This window comes from Tripterygium wilfordii, chromosome 1 (assembly GCF_013401445.1).
Source record: "Tripterygium wilfordii isolate XIE 37 chromosome 1, ASM1340144v1, whole genome shotgun sequence".
Taxonomy (NCBI): Eukaryota; Viridiplantae; Streptophyta; class Magnoliopsida; order Celastrales; family Celastraceae; genus Tripterygium; species Tripterygium wilfordii.
This window is the reverse complement of record NC_052232.1, coordinates 3,967,082-3,984,839: the sequence shown is the minus strand read 5'-3', so window position 1 is coordinate 3,984,839 and position 17,758 is coordinate 3,967,082. Positions and strand designations below refer to the sequence as shown.

The following is a 17,758-nucleotide window of genomic DNA, read 5'->3' as shown; positions in this document are numbered from 1 at the left end:
AAACAAGATACGCCACCCTACATCTTTGTCAGCAACATATACTGTATAAGATATCTATACTAGATCAGTCCCCATAATATTTGCAAGAACACAATTCAAAAATTTTAGATAAAATATCATACATGATCGTGTAATACAAATCGACATACGAAAGTAATCAAACCACCTCCGATACCAATTGTAAGACAATACAATGCACAACGGAATATACATAAGCAGATCTAAGTGTTTTCGGATTACTTCGTGATGATCACTAAGACGAAAAACGCATAAAACAATTACTTCACTTATGTATCAAATCTTTACCTGCAAAAGAACCTTGCACTCACGGTAGATGATAACCACTCGGACTATCTCAAACTTTCCACAACACAAGAGCACCCACCGCAACTGTGACTACTTGAGAAAGAGTACCGAAACCAAACAAAAACTCACGTACGTTTTTTTTATTGTTTTGTGTTCTCTTTTTCCCATACACCACTAAGGCATATATAGGGATAAAGCTTTTGGTGTCCTATTAGCTTTAGAACTTATCTTGAGTGGTTTGTTAGGAGTCCAACACATGGATAAACCTCATCAAGTTATTAACCATATGGGTGTATATCCAACTTGGATCCAACCTTTTAAAAAACTAATATGAACAATTATTAGTGCGGTTTTTCCTTTAATAATTTTGTTATTTGTTGTTGATGAATCAGACGTGTTCCATCAGAAGATTGACCGAATTCCATGCGTGCATGTACGTACGTGTTAATATGAATATTGACTATATATACATTCTAATTGTATCAAAAGTTGCGAACTCTTTTGAAAATATGATGATTTAACATTTCATTAATATAAGAATAAGATGATGCCTGACTCACCATTGTTATTGCCTTGGAACGCCAACGAGGCTGATGGGTGGCGCTTGATTGTATTTAGGCGGAGTTGCGTAGACGGATAACTAAAGTGAGTGCCCTAATCCAGTATCACTCATATGGCCTACAAAAAAAGGCCAACAAGACCTGGCCCAAAAAAACTGAAATGGAGCCTCGCCCATCTGATATTCGCGAGAAGATTACCGCGAGCGAAACCCTAACCCAAGATATCACAACCTCCACAACAAGCCCGTGGCAAGCAGCAGACAAGCAAAGAAAGTGGAGCGCCGCAACTATTCTATCACCTCTAGATGTCATATTCTTTCACCAGGATCGTTCGATTTCTTGCCACGTAATCAGTCAGCGTGAATTCCCGTTTCAACGCCTGAGATTACCGGTGCAGTGCTTTCTGGCTTCTGGTACAACGAACGAACAAGCTCCTCTTTCTTCCTTGTTTTTTCCAATTATTTATTTTCACACAAAAAAAATCTTGTAAGATTGGTAATTTACGCGTTTGCTTCCGGGTTTTGGCAGGTTTATGAGAGTTAATCGAGGTCTTTTTTTTAAAAGAGAGTGGATGATCCATGTTTAAGTGTGTTAATCTGAAAGGAATTCTACTATTCTAATACCACCCTTTTTCTTTCCTGAATTTGTGTTTTATGAACTGACAAAGTTTTTCTTTCTTAAATAAAAATTGTGGTTGTACACTTGTACTGTGGTTTGTTGTGTGTTTGATTACAGTTTTTTAGTTCATAAGTTCTATTTAGACTCTCCCTTGGAATCAACCCAAAACTGCATTTGTAAATTGTTTCATGTAAATTGATACCAAGTGTATGTTATTAGATCAGGAAGTGAGGCTGTTGTTGTTTGATAATTCTTATTTTGTAGGTTCACGGAAATGAGTTCTGATCCAGATGTCCATAATCTGAATATGAAGTCTGCTGAGGAGGGTACTTCAATGCAGGTTGATTCTGATGATGCGTTGGTGTCAAAGGTATTAACTCTGCCTTTTTTCCCTTCCTATCTTCATCTTTGTTTTGCTTTTTAGTCCATTAAGTTGCTGAGACAAGCAAGCAAAATGAATTGGAATGGAGATGTTATTTTTGATATGCTGTTGTTCCTGGCTTATTTCCTGATGTAACATAAATAGTTGTGATGGAATCGATCAACTTTGGGGTTTTGTTTTGTATTTTAGGACTGATGATTTGTAATTTAAGATTCTTTCAAATTTTCCAAACTGGGCTTCATTTTATTTATATATTTTTTTTATACAGGAAAAAGGTAAAGAAAAAGAGGAGATTACTGAATCGATGGAGAAGATGCATATTGAATCGTCAACAAACTTCAAGAGAAAACCAGTCATTATTGTTGTCATTGGAATGGCAGGTATTTTATAATATATACTAATTCTTTTTGCAGGGCAAATTATGATTTACAAAATATTTTTTTTAGAAAGCAAGATTTTAGAGCTCTAAAATTTTCATTTAGGGAGTGGAAAAACAACTTTTCTTCATCGGCTGTATTGCCATGTGCAAGCTTCAAAATTGCGGGGATACGTAGTTAACCTTGACCCTGCTGTGATGACTCTCCCATTTGGTGCAAACATCGATATAAGAGACACTGTCCGGTACAAGGAAGTAATGAAGCAATTTAACCTCGGACCAAATGGTGGAATTTTGACATCTCTGAACTTGTTTGCTACAAAATTTGACGAGGTATAACTTAATGTCTTAGGAGATTTATTTTAGCATCATCGGATTCATACTAGTATACTATTGAGTACTGGCTTCATTGCTGATCTGTCATGAAATGTTGTGACTTGTATGCATGGCTGAGCTTGTTAGAGTTCTTCTATATGATATAGTTTTTTGATGCGGGGAAAAGATTTTGTTGTCACTGTCACGAACTTCAAGTTTTATGGCATTCTTGTTTTGGTGGTTGGGCATTCAGTTTATTAATTATTATTTATTAGTTTTGCTTTCTGGTTTTGTTTCTTTATGGCCCAAGTGTGAGTTCGTTCACTCTTAAAAGGGCTTTTTAGATGTGTTTACTCCATGGCCACGAAATGTCTTTGACTACCTTCTTGTTAATGCTAGCCTCTTGCTACAATTTCTAAACTCATGACTTGTGTCTGTTCCACCAATGTCCTTGATGCCTAGTGGCATCTCCTCTTCCCACAAGATGGTATGGAGGACGACTACTATGTTTAATCCTGCTTGGATGCTCAATTTTACTAACCGACCAAAAGAAAAAAGATTCTTTTTATCTTTACCCTTTTTAATGGATCCTAATCCTTATGATTCCATGTAGGTTATTTCTGTTATCGAGAGGCGAGCAGATCAGCTTGATTATGTTCTCGTGGATACACCTGGCCAGATTGAAATATTTACCTGGTCTGCTTCTGGAGCAATTATTACTGAAGCTTTTGCTTCAACTTTTCCCACTGTAGTCACTTATGTAGTTGATACTCCTCGTTCTGCAAACCCCGTTACTTTCATGAGCAATATGCTTTACGCCTGTAGCATACTCTACAAGACGCGGTTGCCAATTGTTTTGGCATTTAACAAAACTGATATTACTCAGCACCAGTTTGCTTTGGAGGTATAATTTATTTAAGGAAGACTATATTTGAACAAAAAATTTAGCTTCTTGTTTCTTACTTCCATTTTTTATTCTTCTTATTATCTGTGATTTATGATGGTATGATGATCTATAAATTTGGGAAGAAAATGTTAAATTTCAATTTTCTTGATTATTCTAATTGCATACTTCCTAAATGTCATGTGTCACAGATGATTTAGAAGTTTCATAGCTTTTGAGGTGTTAACGGTTGGAACAAAACTCTGTTCTTTTACATCTCTTAATTTCATTGTAATTGCAGTTTGGATCAATGGTAGGCAGTGCTCTTTTTTTACTTGTCATAACATTTATAATCTGGATGTCGGTTCAAAAATTGGTCTGTACGTCTCGTGGCATCTAGTTAGTTTGATACTATTTAAGCTTAACTTTTGTTGCATCCGAAATGAATTGAGATTTGAGCCTCTTTTTATTGTTATCATTTGCTTCAATGCATAGATTATTGTTTGGGGACTCTTCTTCAACACCTGTAAGGCTGCTTTACAACCTTCCATTCAAAAGACTTTTATTTGATGCTGCTTCTGCGTTTCTTCGCATTATGGGATTTGAAAATTATCTTTGGGCTTTACCTATTTAAAATGAGTTAAAATTAAGTTGTTCATGCCTTTTAGTTTATATATATCCTTGTCTTGAGAAAGTTTTTGGATGCAGTGGATGGAAGATTTTGAAGCATTTCAAGCTGCTATAAGCTCAGATCATTCCTATATGTCAACTTTAAGTCAAAGTCTTTGTCTTGGACTGGACGAGTTCTATAAGAATTTGCGATCAGTAGGAGTCTCTGCGGTGTCTGGTGCTGGAGTTGTGGACTTCTTTAAGGCTATTGAAGCAAGTGCTGAGGAGTACATGGAAATCTACAAGTATGTCCTCCTAGCTTGTGTTCGATTCATTCATCTTGATGCTTAATTCAAACTATCAAAATCTCACTTCTTCAACCACTTATTATATCTCCTTTTTTCTATTTGGTCCGCGTACATTTGTGTAGGGCTGATCTTGATAAGAGACGGGTGGAGAAGCAACGTCTGGAGGATGAACGCAGGAAGGAGAACATGGAGAACTTGAGGAAGGATATGGAAAAATCCGGTGGAGAAACTGTGGTCTTGAACACTGGTTTGAAGGACAAAGAAGCCAGGAATAGGGACATGATGGATGAGGAAATTGAAGAGCAAGAGGATGATGAAGATGATTATGAGAGGTCCAGTGAAGATGAAGATGAGGATTTAATAGATGGTGATGATGAAGAGGTCACCAGATTCCACTTGTAGCCTTTGTGTTTGCTGGAATTTGTTAAAAACAAACCTTGTATAGGTTTTTTTTTGAATAGCCAAGTGAAATACTATTCTAGAGAAAGTTGATACTTCCTTCATGGTTGTAGCCCTGCACTAATTTGTGGGGGTCTAAAGACCTGCTTTGCTCTATGCAACTTTTGAAATACATTTCAGCATCTTTATTTATGTATTATATGGAAGAAGGATTTTTAGGTAACTAGTAAACAACATTGTTGGTATGCCATTATCCTTGTTTTTCTGGTTTTTAGTTTTTAGAGGGAAGATAAGTTATTTTATCTTTTTTGTTTAAAGGTGATTGAGCGGGAGATATCCATGTCCAGGTCTTTTCGGCATTTGGTTTGGCTTTTGTATGAAAAATGTGGAGTTTGGGCTGAAGTGACAGGTGATCCAGCATTGAGTGAAGTTGGGACAGCTGAGCTAATCATACACGGTCAGCAATTGACATGATTAACATTGATTGAAGTGGGTGGGTACAGCTGAGCTGATACAGTCAGCATTTGGACATGAGTTAACGTTTGATCTTTGTTGGGTGGGACATGAATAAAGAGAAGATACTTTGATTCGAAGGTAAATAGCCACTATTTATTTGTCATCTGTGGGTTCGTTCTTACTTAGACTTCATGCACGCAATTGTGATTTGAGTTTTTCTTTCTTTATTAGTGTGTTTAATGTTTCATATTCATCTTTCTGTCAAATAGCCAAGAACATATATTGCCACCGTCTGAAGCATGTTTTGAATTGAAAACTTAATTACTGACAGTCTTCTATTGTTGGTATAAAATGTTTCCAGAATTTTTTTTGCTGTTGCTGTTACTTTATTTAAATGATTACTTTACTGAATAACACGGTTGGTGATGCATGGTATTTAGTTATTCTTCAGTAGTAAGTGATGGTTTGTGTTCTCTAGGTACAAAGGTTATTATGAATATGCCAAATCCAAAGGAGTGAATGTTGGGGAGCCAGTTGGACTTGATGTACTTATTGATGGAACAGTACTAACAGGTGTGAATTTTGTTTATCTCAATGTGAATTGACAGAACATGGAACGCTAATTACTTAACTATTGTAAATTTGTAATGCTTTTAAATGGAGCACATTTTGATAATATCGGCTATGTGTCTCCAATCTAGGTTCCGGTCTCTCAAGCTCTTCAGCTTTTGTTTGTTCTTCCACAATTGCTATAATGGCTGCATTTGATGGAAACTTCCCAAAGGTATACCAATCAATTCACTAATGCTCCACATAATGCATTATGTACCTTGAGCTGCTTAGATGTCTTCAAGTTTGAGGGAAATGCATCACTGTCATCTGGCTAAAATATGGTGAATTCTGTAGGTTTTCTGCATGATTCCTTTTGCATTTATGCTTGAAATGATATTTGGATCTTCTGCTGCCTTCTAATGAAGCAGAAAATACTATATACAAAAATTCTGAAAGTGGAGCAAGGAATTTAGACAAGTTGAACATGATCGCATTTGCTATATGACATGCTATTTCCATGACACTGAACTGAGGTTGTTTACTTACAAGAATAATGTTTTCTTATGTGTTGGATACGAAAAGATATCTAGATACAGAATTACTATAACACTATGATTTGTGGGATTTTTTTATGCTTCTTTATCTACTGGAGTGTATGTTACTGTGCATCATGGTTGACATGTTCCTCGAGTATGAATAAGTTCCTTGTTCACATAGAAAGTTAATATGAATTAAGCGTTTGACAATCTAATACTACTTTCGTATTAATTATTAATTATATTTGTGTACACCTAGTACTCTTAACAGATATGATTTATCTTTATTTTTTGGTCTTTATTGTGTCCCTTTTACATGAAAGAACTAACAAAAGTGAGTATTGGCATGCCCTGTAGGCATTAGCACGTTGCACGCTAATGTCTTAACCCTTTTTTTTGTTTTTAATGCTAAATGTTATTTCCTCATTTACAGAAAGACCTTGCCCAAATTTCATGTGAGTGCAAACGCCACATTGGAACACAGTCTGGTGGAATGGACAAGGTAATACTTTATGCTCAGAGGAATTATAACCGCATGTGTTGTTTTCAGCTAGTGTTTCTTTCCCTCACGGGCAAGGACAGTGTTTTATTGACTTTAAAATGTTTTCTGATGTTACTATGTCTAGTACATTTATCTTTGATGTTTAGAAAGAAAACAGGTAATGGTGTTGATACCACATTGAATGAGCTAGTTTTTTTCTGTTATTACTGCTTTTTTGGAATGTCTTTTGGTTGTGGAGCTCTTTCTCATGTATATCGTGTCTTTTTGTTCAGTTGTGATGATGGATTCCATTCTGTTTTCGCTTCTTGATGACATAATTACCTGTGTGGGTTCCTGTTTAGCTGAATCCTACCATACTCTTTAGGTGATAGTTCGAAAGCAAAATCTTGGAACCTAATTTATATTCCTGCTGTTTATGCTTGCACTACATCTTCTCCATTTTGCGCTGAAATATTTACTGAGACTCACTACGGATACAAACCAATGCTGATTTTTTCTACTCTGAAGAAATGGCTATTGACCATTGTCATTTAGATTGTTGATCGTAATATCTCGTTTCTTGTTTCACTTCATAGGCAATTTTTGTTATGGCCAAGACTGGGTTTGCAGAGCTCATTGACTTCAACCCTATTCGTGCAACTGATGTGCAACTTCCTGCTGGTGGGACTTTTGTAATACATCCATGTCGATTCTTCCATGTCGTGATACATCCACAAAACTTTAACCAATGGTATCATACTTGACCGTGTGACCTTGTCCTTTCGATCCAAAATCTTCATCGGTCGAAGGGTGTAGCTTACATATTCTTCCACTTATGTGGTTCAATCTAAGACGTGTGATAGATCCGTCTATATTTTCGTAGCATAGAAACGTGAAACACATTGTGAACTTTAGCCAACTTTGGTGGAAGTGCGAAACGGTAGGTTATCGGTCCAACTAGCTCAAAAATCTTGAAAGAACTTACAAACCGCGGTGTCAATTTCCCTTGCTTGTTGTACCTTTGAATGCCATGTTGTGGACTAACCTTCAAGAATACCATGTCACCAACCGCAAATTCCAATGGCCTCCTCCTCTTGTCCGCGTAGGACTTTTGCCTACTTTGAGCCGTGAGCAACCTTTTTCTTATCTTCTCAATTTCATCTCTCGTCTCTTTTACCATTTCGTGTCCTGATATCACCTTCTCCCCAACCTCTCCCCAACACAATGGCGACCTACAAGGCCTCTCATAAAGCGCTTCAAATGGTGTCATCCCAATGCTACTTTGATATGAGCTGTTGTACACAAATTATGTCAAACATAGATATTGCTCCCAATTACCAACAAAATCCACCACACAAACACGTAACATATCCTCCAAAATCTGAATAGTCCTCTCGCTCTGCTCATCGCTCTATGGGTGATACGGTGTAGTGAAGTCTAGCCGCGTCCCTAAGGCCTCTTGTAAACTGTCCCAAAAACTACCGATGAATTGTGGGTCTCGATCTAACACAATGGATAGAGGCACACCATGAAGTCTTGCTATCTCCTTCATGTACAAGGTACTCAATGATTCTAAGGTGTCTGTGCTGATTTGGTCAATCTATCGATTATCACCCAGACGGTATCATTTTGCTTAGGTGTCATCGACACGCCGTCACAAAATCCATGGTGATCATCTCCCATTTCCATTGTGCCACCGATAGGGGTTGTAGCAATCCCGTCGGGTGTTCCGCCTTCACTTGTTGACATGTCAAGCATCTTGCCACAAATCTAACTACATCAGCCTTTATGCGTCTCCACCAAAAATTTCTCCTAAAGTCTTGGTACATTTTCATACCTTCTGGATGCATAACAAACCAAGAATGGTGCGCTTCTTTCAAAATCTCCTCATGTAACTCTTTATCATCAGGTACTATCAATCTCATCGCGTACCTCACACCCTCATCATCACCCCGAACCCATTTGGAGTCCTTCTCAAATGTATCAAAAATTGAATCCCCATTTTGTGCATCCATCACCTTTGGAATCAACATCGATCTGGAAGTCATGCTACCCAAGTACACTTTTTCCTCTACACCCTACAACCCCAAACCAAATTGATTTATTGTCTCTATAATTTCCCACTCATGTATAAACAAACTATCAACTCTATGTTTCCTACTCAATGCATCGGCAACTACATTTGCTTTACCTGGGTGATATTGTAAACTGAAGTCATAGTCCTCTAAGTACTCCATCCACCTCCTTTGTCGCAAATTCAACTCTGTTTGGGAGAATAAATACTTACGACTTTTGATTCTAAAAGACGTCAAATTTCTCTCCATAAAGGTAATACCTCCATTGCTTCAAAGAAAATACAATTGCAGCTAACTCCAAATCATGAACCGGATAGTTTTTCTCATGTGCTTTCAACAACCTAGAACCATACTCTACTGCCCTATCTCTTTGCATCAACACACAACCCAAACTTACCCCGAAAGCATCGCAATACACTTGGTATCCTACACTCCTCTTCGGAACCACTAACACCGGTGGAGATGTCAACCTACCCTTTAACTCCTCAAAAGCCTTCTCACACTCATCCGACCACACAAACGGTGTACCTTTCCGCGTGAGTTGCATCATAGGTGTGGCAACGCACTAAAAGTCCTGAATAAATCTCCTATAATACCCCGTTAATCCCAAGAAACTCCTAAATCTTTGTAACATTCTTAGGCCTCTCCCAATTCAGCACAGATTTGACCTTAGAGTAATCTACCACAATTCCCTCTTGCTTGATCACACGACCTATGAATTTTACCTCCATGGCCCAAAACTCACATTTGCTCAACTTAGCATATAACTGATTATCCCTCAACATTTGCAATTCTAATCTCTAGTGTTCCTCGTGCTACTCTATCGTCAGAGAATAAATCAAAATATCATCAATTAACACAACCACAAATCTATCCAAAAATGGATGAAGGACCCTCTGCATCAAATCCATGAACAATGTCGGAGCATTTGTCAACTTAAATGGCATCACTGAAAACTCATAGTGCCCATATCGTGTTCTAAATGTCGTCTTCGAAATATCCTCATCTCTAATCCTCAATTGGTGATACCCCGAACGCAAGTCAATCTTAGAGAAATGCCTAGCACCTCTCGACTGGTCAAACAAATCATTTATTCGTGGTAACGAACAGTTGTTTTTCACCGTAGCCTTGTTAAACAGAGAAAAGCTGATGAAAAGTAGTGAAATTGTTAAAATTTGGAGCATTTTAAAAGTAGTAGAAATGCCCCTAAAAATTATATTGGATTATGTAGTATAAATGCTGGTAGAAAATGTCATCTAAACGGGCCCCTAGCCTTTGTAACATTCTTAGGCCTCTCCCAATTCAGCACAGATTCGACCTTAGAGTAATCTACCACAATTCCCTCTTGCTTGATCACATGACCTATGAATTTTACCTCCGTGGCCCAAAACTCACATTTGCTCAACTTAGCATATAACTAATTATTTCTCAACGTTTGCAATTCTAATCTCTAGTGTTCCTCGTGCTCCTCTACCGTCGGAGAATAAATCAAAATATCATCAATGAACACAACGACAAATCTATCCAAAAATGGATGAAGGACCCTCTGCATCAAATCCATGAACAATGTCGGAGCATTTGTCAACCTAAATGGCATCACTAAAAACTGATAGTGCCCATATCGTGTTCTAAATGTCGTCTTCGAAATATCCTCATCTCTAATCCTCAATTGGTGATACCCCGAACGCAAGTCAATCTTAGGGAAATGCCTAGCACCTCTCAACTGGTCAAACAAATCATTTATTCGTGGTAACGGATACTTGTTTTTCACCGTAGCCTTGTTCAACTACCGATAGTCTATACATATCCTCAATGAGCCATCTTTCTTCTTCATAAACAATATCGGGGATCCCCACTGGGACATTCAGTCTAATAAACTCTAAGTCTTACAACTATTCCAATTAAGTCATTAACTCCTTCAATTCTGTCGGAGCCATCCGGTATGGTGGAATCAAAATTGGCTTAACATTCGGATGCAACTCAATGGAAAAATCAATCTCCTTCTATGGTGGTAATTCGGGTAACTCCTCCAGAAATACATCCATGTACTCCTCTACCACAAGTATTGGAGTAGCCATATCACCTCTAGGCGTCGAAGTTGTCAAACTCGCGATCCTACAATCCTGTTATGATAAGTTGTCCAAGAAGTGAGGACATGGAACCCCCTTCGATCTGTGTAATTGTATCTCTCATCCTTTCGGTACATTAAGAGTGATCTTCCTCTCCCAAAAACCCAACATCGCATGATGCTTCGATAACTAATCCACCCCAAGGATCACATCGAAATCCTTGAAGTCCATGACATACAAATCAACCTTTAGGGCTACACTATTGAACCGGCACACACAATCAAAGGCTATACCCTCTAATGAAGTGAAATGCCCAAAAGGGGTGTCTACTGTAAACATTCGCCTCATTGGAGAGACTTCTAAACTCAATGCACGTGCAAGGGAAGCAGAAATGAATGATGTCGTAGCGCTTGAATCAAATAACACCTTTGCCCAACAATTTGAAATGAGAAAGGTACCTCTAATGAAGTTAGGATGCTCAGGTGCCTCCTGGTGTTTTAATGCAAATGTTTGCCCATGAGTCAGGGTTGGCTGCTGCCTAGATCCACCTCGCCCCCTCCTTCCAAACGAAACAGTAGAAGGAAGAATCGGGGTAGGAGCTGGGGGTGGTAAACCTGGTACCTATAACTGCTATGGAGCTCTGCCACCTGGTGGACACTCGTTCTTCCTGTGACCAATCATACCACACCCATAACACGTAATTCTCTTGGTAGTGCACTGATTCTTCTTATTACCCTCCTGGCCACACTTGAAACACACAATCTTGCTATCCTATGGCCCCGAACCCTTGCCTCGATCACCTCTCTGGCCCCTCTGAGCCTGGAACTCAGTCCTCTGTTTCTTCTGGCTACCTCCTCCACTGCTTCTAGCTATTGAAGTTGTACGACCCTTCTACACATCCCAGTATCGGCAGGAGTTGCGCTCACCTCGCTCTTACTCTAGTGCCATATCCACCGTCTCATCATAAGTCCACACCCTAGAAGCAATCACCATCTTGCAGATGCTCGAAAGTAGACCGTCTTGGTATTTCTTAGTCTTGCTGTCATCATTTGAGCATACTTCTTCCCATACTTGTATAGCTCCTCGTAATTCTTAGTGTACTGTGACACTATCATCTCAGGTGTCTGCACTAAGTCAAGATACTGCTTGGCCTTATCCCCGTTAAAGGACCTTGGCAGGAACCGTTGTATGAATAGTAGCTCAAAGGACACCCAAGTCAAATCATTCTTCCTTTGATCTAAGGAATCCCACCACTTGAAAGTTGTCCCCCTCAAGTAATCGGAGATCAACATCATCCTCATACTTTCTAGTATAGCCAAGGTATCCAATCACCTACTCATCTGGTGTAAACACTCTCCTGCCTCATATCCCTCCCCCTCTCCAGAAAACTCTGGGGGATTGATCTTACGCAGCTGCTCCATCTCTTATAACTCTCGTCCTGATCTCCACATAGCTTTATCCTCACCACCAACACCTTAAATCTGTCCCTCATCGTGGCTCCCTGGTGCTCTAGCCATCTATGTCTACATTGTCTGAGCTAGCGATCTCACTATCTCCACAATGTCTATCATCGATGCTGGAGGCTCCTTAGTAGTAGGAAGGACCACCTACATCCTTGGGGTCTCCTACACCTGCCCTAGTGGAACAACCATAGTCCTCGTCTGCTGACCATCCTCAGTATGTGGATCATCCTGCACAATCATCTCTTCCCTGTCCCTGTGCAAGAATCAGGTATCGACTTTTGTGTACTAAAAGTACACCTAGTAGTGCGTTTCTTCCCATTACCTCGGCCTCTCGGTCCCCCTCTCCTGCCCTCAACACTATAGTTCTCAGCAACACGAGAAGATCAGGTTATCCTACGAGTGTCCATTTGCATCACCACAGATAACACTATTCAATAATCAACTTAAACGAGGATTTATAGGGAAGAGAATGCATACCGGATCAGTGGAGGTCGTGACATGACTGGAGACTCACTAACATACTATACACACTTTCCCGACCCAAACACAGATCCTACATTTTCGAGCCTGGCTTCGGTACAAAAATGTAATGCCCCAACCTGGGAGGCGCTACTATTGGTACCATCTTACGTCACCAATCATGGTGACCATTCCATAGACATGAATGTCTACATCAATTGTATCAAGCCTAGGTATACTACGATTTAATCAATCACCAATTCATCGAAAAATCCTACAGCATCTCCACGTCTTTCGGAGAATGCCAAGCTGGAGTTTAGGGCCTTGGGCGATCTAACAATTCATATCATCACATATCTCCACACACAATGACATATATAGTCAAAGCAACCAACGCAAGGGGGTAACCCTGCAAGCATAATCAGCATCAAGACATAAAGTTCACAAACCCGGCCTGGTAGTCCTGATCACACAAGGCACCCTACCGACTGTCCAATTATCCACCGAATAGGTGTATCAAATAACAAGTCCCAACCCGAGAATTCAAATATAAATAGTACTAATAACATAACTAAAGTACCCAACCATCTAGGTGTCATCACTCTTCAGGCCTATCCATGTCACGCACTCTCCTATTGGTCCGCAACCCTGGTATCGGAACTAGAATCACCTGTGGGGGGAACAGAAAAGGAAAAGGGTGAGCGAAAGGTCCAATAGGAAATAATAGAGGATGAATAATCGATATTAGAGCTTAATTATTAAAGAAAGTACAAATGCAACAATATGATATCTAACATCATGTACATCAAAACACAAGTGAATAACAACACCATACAGAATCCTAACTTGGCCCATCGGCATCCCTGTACTCAACGGGACCCTGAACAACCCAACGATATCACCGTATGGTGCACCAAGTACATATGGAATCCTGACCCGACTCATCGACATTCCCGTACTCATTGAAATCCGGAACGGCCCAACGACGTTCCACATTTCACACCAACCATACTTAGGAGATGTACGGATCCTTACACAACATTCACCGTGTAACTGCAATGCATGTCCAACATGGTTATGCAATAATGTATACATACAATCCTACATATATACTACGACATGATGGATGTTCGAGAATAACTCATGCTCAATAGAAGATTGAACATGTAGCGTAATAGGGTTGTTCTCCCTTAGGCACAATTAAGGCGAGAACGGAATAATAATGACCAATGAGGAAAATAAATGCTCTCAATAGAATGAATATAGTCATTGGAAATGGAAAGCGTGGAATATCCCTACCTCGTACTCCAAAAACTAGCTATGTAGAGCTAATACTCAACCTTGAATTCTCTGGCATCAATCAACCTATTCTTCGGTAAACTCATTCTCAAATCAACATACCAATAACTTTAATTTCACATATCTAACACAAGACAACCAAATGAATCAATAAATTCTTACCTTTTTCTTAACCCATGACTTCCCAAGTTCTTGAACCTCACCTAACCAAGCTTGGAACTCCAATCAACAATAAAATCTAGAGATACAATCATAAATAAGTCTAAGTCAACTTATTTAATCACTAATTTCATCATATTCAAAGATTATCCTCAAACCCACAAAACCCATAAAACCCTAAGATTAATCTTCACTAAATCTAGCCCCAAAATCAAATACAAGGTTGTAGAGATCTTACCCAAGTGTAGATTTCTTCAATTGAACCTCAATAACAAGATTTTGATGTGTCAAAACCTAATTTCCAGCAACTAAAGAAAGTAGAAAAAGTTTGACTCAAATACCTTGATTTAGAGCTAAATGGGTGAACTAAAGGCTTGAATAAATATTGGCCGAAAATGGTGGCTGGCAGGTGACCAGAACTGGCCAAAAAAGTGGCTAGTAGGAGGTGGTAGTTGCTGGTTTGTGGAGAGTAGAAGGAAGTGAGAGCAAAATAAAGAAAGAAGAAAAGAAGAAAAGAGAGAGGGGGGCGTGATTCCCTTTTCTCCCTTTTTTATTTATTTATTTATTAAATGATTAATGGGTCCTCTAAATTTTTAAAATTATAGTTTTACCCTTATGTTTGAATTAACCATTTCTTTTAAATTTATTTATTTTTAAGTTTAGTCAATCTTTGATATTTTTGGGTCGGGGTATTACAATATTGGTTTGGCATTGATGCATGGTGTGTGGTGGAAAGGATGTCGGAGGGCTGAGAAACTCTCGGAAAAGCCAAACATGGAGATTGCATCATAAAATTCAATAGGTTATACCGACACTCGTCGAAAAGGAAAATCTTCGAATGGTAAAGTTCTGAGTGGTTTACTTTTTATGGTGGAGTTTGATTGTCGATAAAGACAATGTTATAGCGAAAGTTATGGATGATGATTCTTGGTGTTGATTGTACATAATATTTACCTGAAAAACTCTAAAATCGAAGAAAAAAATCACAGGACATGTTGTCCGAGACAACCAGATGAACTTTCACTATGTAGAAAATTTGTACAACCATGCACTAATATTTTTTCTTGCATCAAGAAATCCAAGAATACCCAAGATCCCAAGAGATTATCATAAGCCCCAATCTAGTCTATATCTCTAACACTCTACGTCTTGAATCTCTTATAGTCTCTCACCCTTAAACCCATATTCAAACCCCCAATAGATACACCAAGAGACAAACCACACCCATCTCGCTCACTCTCTCTCTCTCTCTTAGCCGCCTCTCTAATCTCTGAGAAACAAACAATAAGAATTAGGGTTAAGTAAACCTATAAACAAGCCTACTATTTATAAGTTTGTACAAAACCTAATCCTGGTCCAACTCATATTACTAATTCTAACCTAACTAGAGTCCAATTTTGTTGATCAATTCCAACACTAACATCCTTGCAGTGTCACCTTCTCTCAGTCCATATTCTCTTCTCTTTCCTTTTGTAGGTATCTATAGATTATACATACATGAAATCCTATCTCTTGGTAACCTTATTCTTCTACTTACAGTTACTGGTTCAAGGTGACATTCACATACGCACTACCCTTGAAGGACCCTTCAAGCCTGTAATTGTAACTCTTGACAAAAGCTTCCATGGCAATGCAGTGGACTTGCTAGACACTGATCTAGCTCCAACGACCCGTTCGAGGATTCCAACCTGAACAAATCTCTGTCTCCCTCTCTGCGACCCACGACTCTGTTTGGATTTCAGTTTCTCCATTGACCAAATTGTTATTGTTAATCGAAACAGATAACAAATCACATGTAGTTTGTATATCCAAAATCAGAAAAAATGAAAATCACCATAAAAATTGTCGAAAATAATGATGTGATGACAGGTCGAAGGAAAACAATACGATCTACAAATCTCGTGGTGAGTACGAGTAGTTCTAGTTCGAATCAATAAAAATCAGGATGAAAAATCACTAAAAAATGTAATAGAACTCTCAAATAAGTCATGAGAGGCGAAGACGAAGCTTCCGGCGAAGGAGGTTCTTGAAATAAAACTCTCAAATGAGGGATTAATATTTAATTTTTCCATCTTTCAATATTTTCAAGCAAGTGCCTTTATTGCCGGAATGTCTAAATCAAGACAAAAAAAAAATTGGACCTTTCTTGTCAAAACAAAATTTAATGTTGGATATAGTTTTAACAAACGAGATGGGATTAACAATATTGTGAAAAGCAAAAGACGATGATTCAAACTTTTATAACTTCTAAAGATAATAAATAAATTTATGTTCAAATCCTTCCAACCTAACTAAGATTTTACTCTTTTGATTAATTATTTAGTGTTTGACACTCATTTATGTGCAATATTTTCAAAACTCAATTTTAAAAATTTTGTTAAAAATTTTGAACCTTTTTTTTCCATAGATTAACCAAATATTTCTATTGAAGCAAATCCCAAGCCTAAAAGATAAAGAAAACAAGAAACCTACAAAAAGAAGAATGAAAGGGCAACATATATATTGATGCAAGTATAAACATGAGAAAACAGAATTGCATAATTTTTTTAAATACCATTGAGAAATATTCTACTTATTGGAATCGAGTATTGAACACATATGTCTAACTCAGTCGATTGTCAACCCAATTACCTCTTGTCGATCAAAATTGCATAATTTATAAATACACAAACTAGAAAGGTCAAAAATTTTGTTCTGATTTGGTTTGGCTAGTCTTACAAGCAATGACATTAACGAACAGAATGTCTAAACCAAGACCAATACATTAGACCTTCTCGCATAAAAGGCCAAAAATGGTGTTCACATTTCACACATATCAATAATGTAAACAAGATAAGATTAGCTCTGTCCCACAAAGACAAAAAAGAAATTCAACTCCTACATTTTCTTAAAATAAGCAAATAAATTTCTTGTCTATAAAAAAAGAAAAATAAACTTCTAGTGTTCAATTGAATGCATCCAAAAGGGACTTATTTTAATTTCATTTCAATCATTTTAAATCATTAGCTCCATAAGGAGGAGCATTTCCACATTTTTTTATGTGGTTATTAAACTCTATAAAAAAAATACATGAATTTTAGACTCTTTTAGGTAAAATTTCAGCCTAAAAACCTAGTTTATGCTGAAAGCATGAATTAATAAATAAAAAAAGGGCTTAATATTGATTATTTTATTCTTCTATCTTTTTTTAAAAATCTTCTAAAAATGACTTAAAATTAAAATAAATACTTTCTTGATAAAAAAAGTAGCTATCAAAATTTGAACGTGAGCAACATCTGATTAGTCGATCAGGTAACATTCTATTGTCATCTTGTCTCGTTATAATAAATGAGTCCGGTTAAAGTAGGATGTATGCAGACCGCCTTTCTCTTCATTAGAAATGACCAAATGTGCTCAATTCCTCATTTTTCAGACATATAAATATTTTTTTAAAAAAATTTGGGAAAATAAAAA

General features: G+C 37.9%; 1 protein-coding gene and 1 long non-coding RNA gene across 7 annotated transcripts; one reads left to right on the top strand and one right to left on the bottom strand.

Moving 5' to 3' along the window:
- Nucleotides 1–1,008: 1,008 nt before the first annotated feature.
- Nucleotides 1,009–6,975, top strand: LOC120004218 (GPN-loop GTPase QQT2-like). 6 transcript variants are annotated; one of them, XR_005469469.1, is made up of 11 exons: nucleotides 1,009–1,352; nucleotides 1,749–1,854; nucleotides 2,135–2,246; nucleotides 2,349–2,575; nucleotides 3,171–3,461; nucleotides 4,149–4,354; nucleotides 4,480–4,975; nucleotides 5,075–5,350; nucleotides 5,691–5,785; nucleotides 5,914–5,996; nucleotides 6,734–6,975. XR_005469469.1 is itself a non-coding variant. In XM_038853494.1 (7 exons), the coding sequence occupies exons 1-7, from the start codon at nucleotides 1,027–1,029 to the stop codon at nucleotides 4,757–4,759; spliced, it is 1,548 nt and encodes a 515-aa protein (XP_038709422.1). In that variant the 5' UTR covers nucleotides 1,009–1,026; the 3' UTR covers nucleotides 4,760–5,001. The 6 variants fall into 6 exon arrangements, 5 of the variants coding, with proteins under 5 accessions (XP_038709422.1, XP_038709431.1, XP_038709439.1 ...); XM_038853494.1 differs by lacking the exons at nucleotides 5,075–5,350; nucleotides 5,691–5,785; nucleotides 5,914–5,996; nucleotides 6,734–6,975 and having other exon boundaries at nucleotides 4,480–5,001; XM_038853503.1 differs by lacking the exons at nucleotides 5,075–5,350; nucleotides 5,691–5,785; nucleotides 5,914–5,996; nucleotides 6,734–6,975 and having other exon boundaries at nucleotides 1,146–1,279; nucleotides 4,480–4,973.
- A 6,007-nt stretch (nucleotides 6,976–12,982) lies between these two features.
- Nucleotides 12,983–14,817, bottom strand: LOC120003916. The gene is made up of 4 exons (XR_005469397.1): nucleotides 14,544–14,817; nucleotides 14,309–14,384; nucleotides 14,147–14,212; nucleotides 12,983–13,517 (listed from the first exon to the last, which is right to left on the bottom strand). It is a non-coding gene; the product is annotated as an uncharacterized LOC120003916 (long non-coding RNA).
- Between the last annotated feature and the right edge of the window lie 2,941 nt (nucleotides 14,818–17,758).